We start from the raw sequence: 15322 nt of genomic DNA, 5'->3' as shown, positions 1-15322 counted from the left end.
TGGGTCCACCTATATACAAAAGAAAATTATGAATTACTTTGGATAAACTTAATTGATGCATTTCGTATCATCAATACAAATACATTTTAAATTTAGGTAAAAGATATTTTTCCCTTGCTTCTAGTATTCTTTATGATGATTTCTCAGTCTTTTTAAATTTATGTGCGTCTACCTACACACAAAAGAAAATTTTGAATCACTCCGAAAAAATGTCAAGACAAACTTAGGGTGTGTTTGGTTGGTGGGTTTAGGCATCAGGAATGGGTATGAAAGTGATTGCTTGTGTTTGGTTGATAGGTTTTGTGAATGCTACTATGGGTTTAGAATACCCCATTAATGAGAAAACCATACCCTTATTAAATAAGGGTTTCATCTCCCTTCCTCCTTTCTTCCCCAACTATTAATAATCACTCCCATTCCACCCAATTACCAAACATGCTAAATACTTTCACCAAAACCCATTACCATTACCAAGTATTTGATACCCATTCCGATTCTGATTCCCATATGCGAACCAAACGCACCCTATCATTATGAATTTGGATGAAAGATATTTTTCGTTTCTCTCCCCATACGACTATATCCTGGACCTATGATGAGTTATTAAACATATTTTGAAAGAGCTAATGAACATAATGAATCATAGTACGTAAAACATGAGTTTAAATAGTCATTGCAAATTAAAAGTAAATGAAAGCCACTATACTATCAATCTTTTTCTTTCTAAACCTAGACATCAAATTGGGAAATCTCAATTGCCAATCATAATTGACAGTACAACGTAACTTGCATCAAAATATATCAGGTCTGTACAATATGTCCACAAAAGTAATAATCATATACAATATGTCAAATATATCATGATGCATGGCTTCGAACCATGACCCATAACCTTTGACATAGAGTTGGTTCTAATATCAAATTAAAACATGCATTCCATATCGACTGATGTTGTTTTTCTATAAACGTTTATTATTTATGTGTGGCCTACATCATAGAATATTAGAATGATAATCATGTTCAAATCGCATGTTCTGTGTATGTTGTAGAGGTATATAGATAAAAATTCTGTGTTCAAGGGGAATGGATTAAAGAAACACGTAGAATCGACATTTAGCTTCGACAATTCTGACGTTACGTTTTCTCGTTCTTTCTACGACTTCATGGGCTGTCTTAACGTGAGATCAGATTGTATTGATCCATGAATGCCCTTCAATGGAGGGTTCAACCACTTCAACATACACTATGAAATGACACTTTGTTTACCCCTAATTGGATGTACTATATATATGTCACAACGTGATTGCTAGTACAATAAACATGTTCTTATTTCTTTTTCTTCTTGTCACTCTAAATAAAGTAGATGCAATTTGCGCACGTATGAAAATTCAATTCCCTCTCCCTGATACCTAGGGTGTTTTGTCGATCCTTATATCGTGGAGTCATAGACCAGGGTTCTATACTGTGTATCTTGGTGTATATTGATGTGTCTTATGTTGTGAAATTCTATATTTTAAGAATATGAATTCTTGCCATTAGTTTTGTGCTCAAATTGCATATTGTGGCTCTCTCATACGGGAGGTCAAGAGATCGAGCCTCAGTGGAGGCGATACTAACCTAACCTTTGTGCTTCAGGTTGAGAAAGTATGCATGAACACCTGCAAATTATGTTTTATATTATGAATTTTTGTGTCTTGTGTTGTGAAATTATGCGTCTATGAACACAAATTATGTACCCAAATCGGATTTGAAATAATATGTGAATATATAACATGTGTCTTGTGTTGTGATTTTTTGTGTCTTGTGTTATTAAATTCTATACCTTACAAGTATGAATTTTCTACCTCGTCGTTTCAATCCAAGGTCCATAATGCTATGTAGACCCTGGTCAATGATATAAATTGTTGGGTTCAATCGTTATATTGTGGACCATGATCCAATACATAGAATTTTACTTCATTATACACAGAATTCATGTTCATAATGTACAGAATTCATGTTCATAATACACATACACATAAACACAATATAATGAGCATTAATTATGTATATTATGAACATGAATTATGTGCATTATGAACATGAATTATGTGTATTATGTTAAGTGTTTAATTCATGTTCATTATACCGTGTTTATTTGTATGTGTATTATGAACATTAATTATGTACTTTATGAAATCAATTTCTGTATATATATTCATTATATTGTGTTTATATTTATATATATTATAAACATGAAACATAAATTCTGTATATTATGAATATGAATTTTGTAAATTATGAAGTCAATTTCTGTGCATTCAATCAGAGTCCATAATGCTGCATGATGGACTCCGGTCCATAATATAAGAATTGCTTCCTTTCCTATGAAGCCCGTGAAGTTGGAGTTGGGTATCTCCCAAGTCAGGGCCGGGTTTTGTGGAAAACAGCGAGAGAGGTCGGACTTGGTGGAGGTCACATCTCAGAAAGTTGCAACTATTTTATGTAGGCGGAAAGTCATACGTATACTTTCCAAGTTCCAAGCAGCACACTCTTCCTCACTTCTCGCGATTGCGGTTACCAGCTGCCGCGGTTCCAACGTATGTGGCGACACGATAGCGTGAACCCTCTCTCTTTGTATTCCCACCTTATCCGTGCCTGTCATTAATATTTAATAATTGGGTAACGTACCCTTAGAACTTATCCGGTGGAGTAATGTACTAATTCAATGTTGTTGATCAACTCCCAAAATTCATCCACGTCTCTTGATTTTTCATCATGGTATAAATTAAAAAAATGTGATTCCTCGTCATAATTTCACCTTCAATCCTCACGCACTATTTATTTATAAATTAAAGCTACAAAATAGAAAAACTTTTGTATTGATTTGTTACTCACCCCACCACAAATAATTCGAAATAATTTATTTTAAAAAATATAATAACTAAATATAAAATGAGTACGTAATGACACGTAAGGATGAGATGTAATAAAATACTAAATGGGGGTTTAGTTCTAAGAATAATTTTATGTGATAATATTTTTAAAAATTTTAAGTAACTTAAGAAATTAGGCCGGGTGAACGAGATTTTCATAAATGTGATCAAATATCAACTAAAACTCAAGATTAAGAGTTTCATATTCTAACCTTAAAAAAAAAAAAAGAGTTTCATATTTCCCGAAGAAACCTTGCATTTTCTTATGTTAATTTATATAATCCGAATTAACCAAATGACAACTAGAAACATGTTTGGTTTCTAAGGTGAAATTTAATTTAGAGTATAAGAATAATATTTTCATATGGAATGTAATTAGTTTAGAATATTATTCTCAAGAATAGAAAAATGATAATAGACGGCAAATAAACAGTTTCTTCAATTTTATATTTAGGGTGTGTTTGGTTGGGGGTTTAGGCATAAGGTATGTGTATCAAAGTGATTGTTAGTGTTTGGTTGATAGGTTTTGTGAATACTACTATGGGTTTGGAATACCCCATTAATGTCAAAACTCATACCCTTATTAAATAAGGGTTTCATCTCCCTTCATCATTTTTTCCCCAACTATTAATAATCATTCCCATTCCACCCAACTACCAAACATGCTAAATACTTTCACCAAAACCCATTACCCTTACCAAGTATTTGATACCCATTCCAATTCCGATTCCCATGTGCGAACCAAACACACCCTTAAAGTATATTATGCAAACCAAACATGACTTAATATATATAGACTAGGTTTTAAAGTCCATGTAGCTGTACAAATAAAATGTTTATCATGAGTTTTGAGTGAAAATTTATTTGAATATTGAATGGTACGACTGTACGACCCTAATTAATTACTTTTATGTATAATTATTAAGGAAATAAACCTGGCCAAGGACTTCGGGGTCTAGTAGCACTAAGTTGCTCAATGGGTTCGAGTCTCAGTAGGTGATATTGACTCTTTGTGCTTTAATAGGTTGAGGAAGTAGTTATAAACATATATTGCAGTGTAATAGAATCAGTAGTATTCAAAAAAGTAAATAAACATGTGTTTTTTTAATACATACATACAATAAAAATAATAACACGATTTGTCAAGTAAAATTATATGCGAGTTTTGCATATAAAATCTATATCTCACTCGACTTGCTATCATCCAAAAAAATCAAGATCAATGTTAAGGAGCTCAAGTAAATTTTACAATTAATTCGGCTTGAAATTGTATCACTTTATAAATATAAACATGACTTAATAAATCTAGACTAGGTTTTAAAGTCTATGTAGCTGTCCAGACTAAATGTATCATGAGTTTTCTGTGAAAATTTATTTGAATATTGAATGGTACAACAATCGTACAACTCTAATTAATTGTTTTTATATATAATTAAGTGAATAAACTTGTATTTTTTTAATATATACATAATATAATAACAATAACATAATGTGTCAACCCAATGGGGTAGCTCGAGTGGTAAGCTTGGGTTAGCTCAAGTGACAAACGTGGAGTACTTGAACCGTTTAATGGACAGAGAAAGGCCCCGTGAATTTATAAAAAAAACAATAATAACATAATGTGTCATACTATGCAAGTTGAGTTTTGCAAACACAATTAACCCACATCTCATTCGACTCGCTATAATTAAAAAAAAATAAAAAAATTCACAATCTATGCCCAGATGTTCAAATAAATACCTACAATTCAGTTTGAAATTGTTATCATATCATAACAAGAACATGTAAGAATTAAATACAAAATTAGTGAAAATAGAGTAATAATACGAATGTGTTATCTTTTCACCTTCGTGTTATTAATCTTTATCCAAATTAGTCATCGACTATAGTGGTTAATACCCAATTTAGTCCTTGACTATAATTATTTTTCTCAATTAGTCATTGATTTTAATAGCGAGTGACTCAATTAGGTAAAATCATCAAAGTCAATGACTCAATTAGGCACAAAAAGACGTTTAGGACAAAATTGATAAAAAGCCACTATAGTCGGAAACTACATTGGATATTAAATCTATTACTAGTCCGTAAGGACAGCCCAAGTGGTAAGAGTGCTCTACTTACAGCCGAGAGGTTGGAGGTTCGATCCTCAAACCCTTGGGTTTGAGTCTGTCAGCTATGGATAACTTAGGCTGGTTTACCTCCTTGAATCACGTTGTAACATAGTTTGATTACAAAACAAAATACAAAAATTTTTATTGATTACAATCACCCCATATAGCATTTGTACATTTCTACAACAACAACAACATAGGTGCAATGCGAAAGGACTCAAATTTTCGACCTCTTCGAGAGAGCATTGTTTACCTATGTTTTCTCTATTTCTTCATTTAGAGAAGTCTGAATTTGAATTTTCCAAAAATAAAGATAAAAGTGAGGAATGGAAAGAAGTAAGGAAATTAGAGATCAGAATGGATTTTAGTAAACAAATTTAATTTTTTATTTTTTTCACTTACCTTATTTTCTATTTTACAAAAAAATTTCAATTTTTCACTTTGATTTTTTTTTTTGGTTGCAAAATCAATTTTTCACTTTGATAAACAACCAAAATTCCCAGAAATGCAACCAAATATAAACTAAAACCAAATTTAATAATTCCATATTCTTTAAATATTCATATTCTTTGAGTCAAACAAATTTCACTATTTACATATATTTGAAGGGTTAATTGATATGATATAAACCAAACGTCAATTAATAAAATCCTTGGGTTGCAAAGTGAAATTCGGAACATAAAAATAATAATCCATAAAAAATGTGATAGTGCACATTTTCGGATAGTTCCTGTTCCAGTGATTAATCCTGTGATAGGTGTTACACCCTCTGGCTCACCCTCTTTTTCTCTGCCCAGGGCTACTTCAGCGCTTGACACAACTACTATTCCTGTGCTACATGCTCGTGTTCAAGCTTCCCAATCCACAATTCACTAGATGCACCTTTGTCAATTTTTTGACAAAAAGGGGGAGTTAAGGTATGTTGTGGAAATTTTTTTGATGAATGCTTGGATTTATTGTACTAAGGGGGAGTAATAACTCAGGGGGAGTTTTGACATTTGGTTGAAGACATGACATTTGGAGTTTGACATGCTTGAGAAAATATGTTGAGGGGGAGAGTTCTATTGCGATTTTGCTGGTTTTGAAGCTTCTGTTTTGGTGGTCTGTTGTAGTGGGTTACGCATGTTTTTTCTTACAATATATGTTTGGTCTTTATTTTGGTTTTAAGTGTCTTATCCTTGTTACCAAACTAACTTATGGCATGAGTTTAATAATATTGATTTTTGTTTAAATTCTTAAAAATGCATAAGTTTTGTTTGAAGGTGATTTTTGTCAAATAATTGCCAAAGGGGGAGATTGTAAGTGTACAAATGATACACGGTCCTTTGTTATTGGCTATATTATTTGTCAAAAATACACTTAGCCTTTATCTAGCTGTTTATTAGTTTTTGGACCGTAAGCCAGTCTGTCCACCAGTGCTGATAGTGAAGCTGTGCCAGCGGACGCTGTCTCAGACAGCAAGGAATTAGTCCACCCATTTAAATTGTGTGGCTAACAGAATTTTAAGGGGTGTGTCTCTCTTTTATTCAAGGAGTTTTTCAAATCTAAAATTGTGAAGGTTGTTAAAGGATGCTACACTATTTAATCTAAAATTGTGAAGGTTGTTAAAGGATGCTACACTATTTAAAGGAAGGTTGTGAAGGTTGTTAAAGGATGCTACACTATTTAAAGGAAGGCATTTGAAGCTCTAAATACACCTCTACACATGATACAAGTTGAGAGCTTTCACACATGAATATTAAGAAGAATGATACAAGTTGAGAGCTTTCACACATGAAGATTAAGAAGATCATTTGAAGTTTTAATGACGTTCTACTACTGTCTTTGAAGCTGTCGTTGATGCTGAGTCAAGATGAAGAATTGAAGAATTCTTGGCTTGCAGTTTTGTCAATTCAAAAGTAGATGTTGAAGGTTGTGTTTGCAGTTTTGTCAATTCAAAAGTAGATGTTGAAGGTTGTGTGTTGGTTTTGAACCATTGTACGTTTGGGTTGTATTCCAACTATTGTAAACCTTGGTGCATCTAGTGGATTGGGCAAAAGCTGAGTAGCCCCGCAGACGTAGGAGTTATAGCTCCGAACTGCGTGATCAATTCCTGTGTCTGGGTTCTATTTCTTTACTTGCGTTTTTCATTTTTTTGTTTGTCTTTTAGTTTATCTAATCTGGACTAAAACCTATAAAAACGTTAAATAATCCCTGAACCCGTAAAGTATTGCATTCAAGATCAACGAAGTTTTTTCAGAGGGAAAGTCACATGTGATAAAGTATTGATTTTTTGGTCTAGTGGCACCCGGTTGCACTACATGTGGAATGGGGTAAGTTCGAGCCTCAATGGAGGCGCTGCTGTCTCTTTGTGCTTCAGTAGATTGAAAAAGTTGTTATGAATATATACTACATTGTAACAGAGTTAGTAATTAAAAAAAATACGAAAGGGTCAAATAGGCCATATACTATCATTGATTGTTCATCTAGCACCATGAACTAAAATATGGTCCATCTAAGTCATTATACTCCTAATTATTTTTCATCTAGCATTTTTAGCCTATTTCTAACAAGTAACCCATCTAATTTGATGACATGGAAAAATAAAATTAGAGAAAATGATGACATGTTATTTATATGGATGTTTTGGATGATTTCTACCATATTTCATTAATGAAAATAAATAATTTCTTGCAATGAAATAGGGTAGAAATCAAAATTGTTATATAAAGTTTTAACTACATGAGTGTATGTATAGCGGGGTATTCACTATCGTTCGGCAATGAGATTTCATGGAAATCAATATATGAAAATTAAATTATTTTTATAATAACTTAAGATATATTGTATTGGGTAAATTTTATTTTATTTTAAAAATAAATTAATATTTTTGGATTTTTGGATAATTGAATAACTTAAGATATTGTATTTTTGGATGATTTCTTGGAAAGAAATAGGCAGAAATCAAAGTTGGTATATAAAGTTTCAACTACAGTGTACTGTGTATGTATAGCGGAGTGTACTGTATATGTATAGCGGGGTATTCAGTGTCGTTCGACAATGAGATTCCATGAAAATTGATATATAAAAATTAAATTATTTTTTAAAAAAATAATAAAATTTACCAAATATAATATCTTAAGTTATTATATTTAATTTTAATATATCGATTTTCATGTAATTTCATTGCCGAACAACTTTGAATATCCCACTATACATACACAATCGTGCAGTACACTGTAATTAAAACATTATATAACAACTTTGATTTCTACCTTATTTCATTGCAAGAAATCATTTTCTTCATTAATGAAATAGGGTAAAATCATCCAAAACATTCATATAAATAACATGTCATCATTTTTTATTATTTTATTTTTCCATGTCAACAAATTAGATGTGTTACTTGTTAGAAATGTGCTAAAAATGCTAGATGAAAAATAATTAGGAGTATAATGACTTAGATTGACCATATTTTAGTTCATGGTGCTGGATAAACAATCGGTGTTAGTACATGAGTCTATTTGACCCTTTTGCCAAAAAAAAATATTGAATTTTTATGCTATATAAATGAATTCATAATTAAAACGAGCTATTAGGAATCATAAATAGATTGAAAATAATAAAGAATGGAGTGTAGCCGTCCAAACACGTACAACATCATAGTCAACATCAATCTTGAGCTACATCTCGTGAAAATTGAGTCTACCCATCGGACGGTGCTGGCTGGATCGCATTTCGGCAGCCACGTAGGTGCTGATTTAACATTACTCTCATGAAGTCATGACTTTCCCCCCTCGTGAATTTCTGCCGTTTTTGGAAATATTATAATGTGTTGTATAAATGTAAACTTTAATTAAAAAAATAATATTATAATTATTATTATAATTAATGGATTTAATTAATCCGGATGGTCGGAATTATAAAACCTGATAAATAATGAAAATAATAATGAAGGATAATACGATAGAAAAGACAACAAATATGTGTCACGAAGACAATTCTTGTATTAATATTAATGTTGTAGGAAGATTACACGTTAATGTAATGATTCAACATGAAAGAGATGTCTTGTAAGGGAAAATAATACATGATCTTGTAATACAGTTGTTATACGGTGGACCATGGTCACAAAACGCCGCTATTTCATTAAGTAAAAGAAATGGTTGCGGCGAAGCTCCGTAAAGGATACTACAGTTCATCTCAAAAGATACTGCTTCACATTTGTTTTTATATCGAAATGAAACTGAATAACAATTTCACATTTTTAGGTGTAAATTGTCCAATAAAACTGTAGTTATATCGAAATGATATTGTAGTTGTGTTGAAAGGAAACTGCAGTGTATTTATAAAAGAAACTGTAGTTGTGTTGAAAGGAAACTGAATAACACTTTCACATATTTGAGTGTATAATGTCAAATGAAACTGTAGTTATATCGAAAAAGAACTACAGTTGTGTTGAAAGGTAACTGCAGTTATGTTGAAAAATAACTGCAGTGTATATAAACTGAAAGTTAACGGTGCGGAATAGAGGCCGTTTCGGCCGTTTGTTTTCATTAATCAAAACGACGTCGTTTTCATACATGGTCCACAGTAAAACTTGTGCTTGTAATAGCCACACTGAGCTAATTTTATACAAAGAAAATCTCAACCTTTTAGACTAAACTCGTGGTGCGTCACGAGACGAGCCATAAGACTAAGTTAAGGCCCATCATTCTGTGCCTAGAGATAGGCTCTGGGTTTGAGACTCTTCTTGGGTTGCTCGAGTTATGTACTCCTAGACCCTGGGTCCCTATTATTGGTCACTACCGCCTCCATTATCTCATGACCTCTCACTTAAGAGATTCACTACATACCACTTGACTACAAGATCATTAATTAAGATTTAGGACTTAAGAGTTTGAATTTGGGCTCAAGCTCAATCGAAGTTTAAAAATTGAACTCAAATGCCAAGGCTTTGTGGTCAAGCGGTAAGCTGTGACTCTTTCAAGTGAGAGATCGAACCCCTTTCAAGTGAGAGGTCATCGGTTCGATCCCCAGTTGGGGTGTTGGCTCGTTACGCTTCAGTAGGTTAAGAATACTACATTGTAATAGAGTCCATAGTATTAACAAAAATAATTGAACTCTAATCGACCTCATTAATTAATATATAGTTCAAGAGCAACTCAAGAAATTATGAGTAAAAAAATTTTAAATTTAACCTCAACTCAATTACTTAACGAGTTTAACTTGACTTCAAATTTTACTGAATTCGGATAAAATTTTGACAGATCAACTTGCGATGCGAATGACCTCTCCCTTGACCACGGTATTATATATTGCGTCAATAATTACTCGGGAATTCCCTAAATCGATGCGAATATCCTCGTTCACGGTACATACCATGAAAAGTGTGCGTTACTAACTCGTATTGCAATATATCGCGATAAATTAATATCTCAATCGAGGGACCTATAAATACCACCGATATCGATTATTCAAACGCATAATAAACTTGGAAATACCCCAAAAAAAAGGAAGTCTATATTCATTGATTCGTAGTGTTCAACAATGGCGTTCAAGAAAGATTTAGCTCAACGCTTGTTCAATGCCTACCGATTTGGTCGCCCGTCTCTGTTAGATTGCCGGATTTCGACTTCGGCAGTCTCCGTCAAAACTCGGATACCGCCGAGTCCCGAGAAAATCGCCCCCGATCCCGGAGACGATGGAATATTCCGTCGGTTCATCCACCGCCGGCCGATGCACCAGCCGACGGGGCTATCCTCTGACCTCCCGGCGTTTCCAATCGGAGATAAGCTGATTGAGAATCTCCGCGGGATGGATATTTCCAGAGATCGGATTCGACTCGACGGCCTCATCCCGCCGCCGTTGAAATCCGATTCCGCGGCGGATCCGGCGGCCGGTAGCCTGTCGCTGTCGGATGTGAGAAAGCTGCTCCGGTTGTCGCAGCTTGAGACGGTGAAATCGAGGCTTAGGGCAACCGAACAGAACCAGATTTCGTACCCGGATTTTTTCCGGATCTGCGCCCAAGTCTGTTCCAATAACGACCAAACCCTAGAGCTAGCAAAGATGCTCGACGATTCCGGAACCGTAATCGTTTTGGGAAACGTGGTTTTCCTTAACCCTAATCAGGTTAGTTACCATTATCTCCCTGAATCTCTCTATTACGCCAAAAAATAAAAATAAAAATAATTCATTTAAATATTATTTTCATTTATAATAATCTTGTTCTTTATATTTGTTAGGAGCACGCAAAATTCATTAATTAATTTTTTTTATTGTTTCTTGAATTGGAGACTACCGAAAACTGATGGGTTTATCTATTGTGTGTTTCTTTTTTCCATGTTTCTTCCACAGGAAAGTGAACCAAAAACGAGATGGTGATTTTTATTTGGGAGTGGATCACACGGATTGTTTTTACTAATATACCCTTCCAAAAACACCCTCTTTCTCCCCCAAGAAAACAATCTTTAATTTCTAAATCACCTAAAAAACGTAAAAAAAAAATCAGTGATTTTATTTAATTATTTTCGGGCGGTTGTTACCTCATTGATATCTACATGACATTAGGAACATCAATCTTTTACGTATGATTTTCCTATTTTTTGAATTTTTTTTTGGGTTTTCTTCTTGTAACGTAGAGTTGAACGTTGAGAAAACGTAATCCAAGTTTTGTGGAGTCACCCAATTTCCCAGCTGTCTTTGTTTTACGTAAGAAAAGTCTATAAATTGAAGCTGGGTGAAATGTATAGTCAAAAGCCAGTTTCTTTAAGTAGGAGCTGGGAAGGTGGTACAAGCCACAAGGGCTCCACCCATCCGACATCTTTAATTTATTAGAGTCTTATTTGGTACACAAAATTTTCAAAGTAATCTTTTTGTTGTTGGACGAACCATTATTAATGTTTGGCTTCTAATGTGATGTCCTTGGTCTAATAATATAATACTTAGTCTTATTATCAGTTTAAACTTATATGAAAATGCGAGGGGAGTAGTCAATGTTTTACCCAAATTTTTTGTGGGCATGTTTGTTGTGGTTACAGGTGGTGAAGGCTATCCAGAGCCTGATCCCGGCGGGGCCGGCCACCACGGGCCAGGCGGAGGACCCGGGGATGAAGGAGTTGGAAGAAATGGAGAAAAAGAAGGCGGCGATTGACCGGAAGGCGGAGGTGCTGGTTCGGAGGGAGCTGTGGGGAGGGCTGGGGTACTTTGTGGTGCAAACGGCGGCGTTTATGAGGCTAACATTCTGGGAGCTTTCGTGGGACGTAATGGAGCCAATTTGCTTCTACGTCACGTCGGTGTATTGCATGGCTGGCTATGCCTTCTTCTTGAGGACGTCCCGTGAGCCCTCTTTTGAGGGGTTCTTTCACAGCAGGTTTAGTGCGAAGCAGAAGCGGCTGATGAAGGCTCAGGGGTTCGATTTGGCGAGGTATAATGAGCTCAAGAAAGCTTCTTCTCCTCCGGCCGCCGAGAATTTTAACTCGTTTTGTTCTTAGATGTCATCATACAACGTTTTAGGATCGCAGAAGAAAAAAAAAAGAAGATAACAAGTATTAACCATGATAACGTGATTTTTTCTTTCTTTTAAATCAGAGAATCAACTTTCTATGATTGTATACTAAATTAATCCAACAAGTAATCCAAGTTTGCTGTCCCCTCAAGACTCAAGACTCAAATTCAATTATGTATTAGGATCAGTTTGGCGTAATTTGGAAAGCCAAATGTATATTAAAAAAAATTAGAGTAAGGTTCAAATTATATCTACCGAATTATATGAAAAAAATGTAATTGGCTCACTTAATTAAAAAAGTTGCAATTGAATTTCTGAATTGTTCAAAATTATACAATTTGACCAAAATTGATCTGGTTGTCGATTTAAAAAATAATTTATTAATAAGATGATCATCATGTCAATGATAACCAGAGGAACAAGTTAATTTTGGTGGAATTATATAATTTTGGACGGTTTAGGATTCAGACACTAATTACAAAATTAGATGATTCAATTGTATTTTTGGAGTAGTTTGGTGAATAATTTAAACATTTTTCTAAAAAAAAAAGAGTTAGTCCGTATGTATTAAGATCAGGATGGTGACGCGTCAAACGACTGGCAATCGCACGTTTTTTTATTAGTTTCTGACAATATCCAATTTTGATAGGCTGGCATTAATTAGATGGTACCTCCCCCCATTTTGACCTAAACGTTGAAACCCCAATGTGGTAAATTGGTGATGGCTCTTTCCCAATAAAAATGGGATTGCGGAAAAGAAACACAAAATTAACAAGGATGAGCGGTTGGTTGGTGTTGCGATGCTTCGTAGGCATTATTTGTATTCTTCCAATTATTGACTAATTAAAAAATGATAATATATAAATTTAATGATTATTTTTTTTTAGTACTACTAATCTAATATCTGTTCATAGCTACTTTGTCAACCTACTGAAATACAAAGAGTACAAAGAGTCAACAGTTGTCTCGACTGAGGCTCGAACCCACTACCATCATCTATGTGGGAGTGTGAACCAGGACACCGGATGCCACTAGACTACAAGATCACTGGCAATTTAATGATTATTTAATCTGAATATAATCAATGAATATGAAAGTAGAAATTAAATGTTGTTACATAGTGTTTATATTATTATTGATTGATTCATGTCTATTAGCATTTAATTTTTAAACAAACTTTTACTTTTACTACAAAATATAATCACATTAATGCAATATTTCATCAACATTCATAAAAGTGTATCGAATTGATAGTTTTTAAACTAGATCTACCACCAAATTAGATAATTAAAGACAAAATTAACAACCAACATAATAAAATGTAATTTAGACACAAGATTTTGAGTCCTATTATTTGATACAGAGTATATGATAAGTTTATCTTATTGGTTTCGTTCAGTGAATGCTGCTCCCTTCCACCCTTCAGAAGGGGAATTAATTAATTAATTAACTAATTAACTAAAATTGTAAAAGGATTCCCTAGAAAGCATTTACTTTAGTTTTCAAAAAGAAAGCATTTACTTTAGATATACCATACATAATACATTGAATCTATCTCGTAGGTTTGTCTATGGTTATTGTTTTTTACTGTATGAGTCAATTCCATTTTTGGTCCTTTGTGTAATTTAGTCCTAAACTTTATAAATTATTCAGTTTAGTCCTCTATTCCATTTTTGGTCCTTTGTGTAATTTAGTCCCAAACTTTATAAATTATTCAATTTAGTCCTCTAACTTACAAAATTGACTCAATTTGGTTCTCCGTTACAAAAGTCATCTAATTATCGTTAATGAGAGGGGCAAAAATGGCATTCGATGTTCTAATACCCTATCCGCATACCTTGCATCGTGTAATCAACCCCTTTCTCTGTAATTGAATTACTGACCAATGGTGGGGTATTAGATGGCATCCACGTGATATTTTAGAGGTTTAAATGGTTAACTAATGAAGGGAGTGCTTACACGACAAAACGTTCTTAGAACATCAAATGACATTTTTGCCCCTCTCATTAACCGTAATTGGATGATTTTTGTAATGGAGGACCAAATTGAATCGATTTTACAAGTTTGAAGACTAACTTGGGTAATTTACAAAGTTTGGAACTAAACTACACAATATCTAATATTCGAGGGACCGAAATGTGTATTAACTCATAAGATTATTTTTACATTATATCATTTTTTTATTTGAAAAAGATTAAGGATAAATATTTTTAATATATTAAATAGAATAAACAATATGAAAATATTAAAGTTCATAGTAAATCATTTGCAATCTAAAACTATAGGCAACCAACCATAGACTTCTAACATGTTCGTGTAGTTATGTTAATTGGCCTACCTAGCACGGGTTCACATGGGCCCAAGGCTGTAGTAGGGGTAAATAAGTAAATTATGCTATGCACCAATGCACCATTAATAGACCATGGTCAACACATTTGTGTGAATCATAAATAAAAAGTACATTTTTAATATATACTAAAAATATATTATTCATATACATAAAGTACACTATTTGAAAGTACATAATTTTTTATATATTATCGAATAATGTCCATTCAATTCATGAATAATGCACCTTTAGTATATTAAAAATGTATATTGCATTCATAGTCCACAAAGTTATGAAGACCATGGTCAACACAATAATTTTCCATTAACAGATGTTCATTTTTAATATACTTAAGGTTAATTTGTAATGCATTATACCAAAATATAAAGCTGTAACTTATTAAAACTTTGAACATTTAGTATATTAAAAATGAACTTGTATATCAATGGATAGCTGTACATCTTGTAATGTTGACCATTGT

The 15322-nt window shown here is 33.3% G+C and overlaps 1 protein-coding gene across 1 annotated transcript; it reads left to right on the top strand.

Moving 5' to 3' along the window:
• The first annotated feature begins 10480 nt into the window (after positions 1-10480).
• On the top strand, positions 10481-12823 carry LOC115999673 (calcium uniporter protein 2, mitochondrial-like). The gene is made up of 2 exons (XM_031239531.1): positions 10481-11137; positions 12046-12823. The coding sequence occupies exons 1-2, from the start codon at positions 10556-10558 to the stop codon at positions 12496-12498; spliced, it is 1035 nt and encodes a 344-aa protein (XP_031095391.1). The 5' UTR covers positions 10481-10555; the 3' UTR covers positions 12499-12823.
• The last annotated feature ends 2499 nt before the right edge of the window (positions 12824-15322 follow it).

This window comes from Ipomoea triloba, chromosome 12 (genome assembly GCF_003576645.1).
Source record: "Ipomoea triloba cultivar NCNSP0323 chromosome 12, ASM357664v1".
In the NCBI taxonomy this organism is placed as follows: Eukaryota; Viridiplantae; Streptophyta; class Magnoliopsida; order Solanales; family Convolvulaceae; genus Ipomoea; species Ipomoea triloba.
This window is presented reverse-complemented; position numbering and strand designations above follow the sequence as displayed.

Coding starts and splice junctions, on each gene's coding strand:
- LOC115999673 (XM_031239531.1), top strand. CDS start 10,556: ATGGCGTTCAAGAAAGATTTAGCTCAACGCTTGTTCAATGCCTACCGA. Junction 11,138..12,045: donor TTTTCCTTAACCCTAATCAG/GTTAGTTACCAT, acceptor TTGTGGTTACAG/GTGGTGAAGGCTATCCAGAG.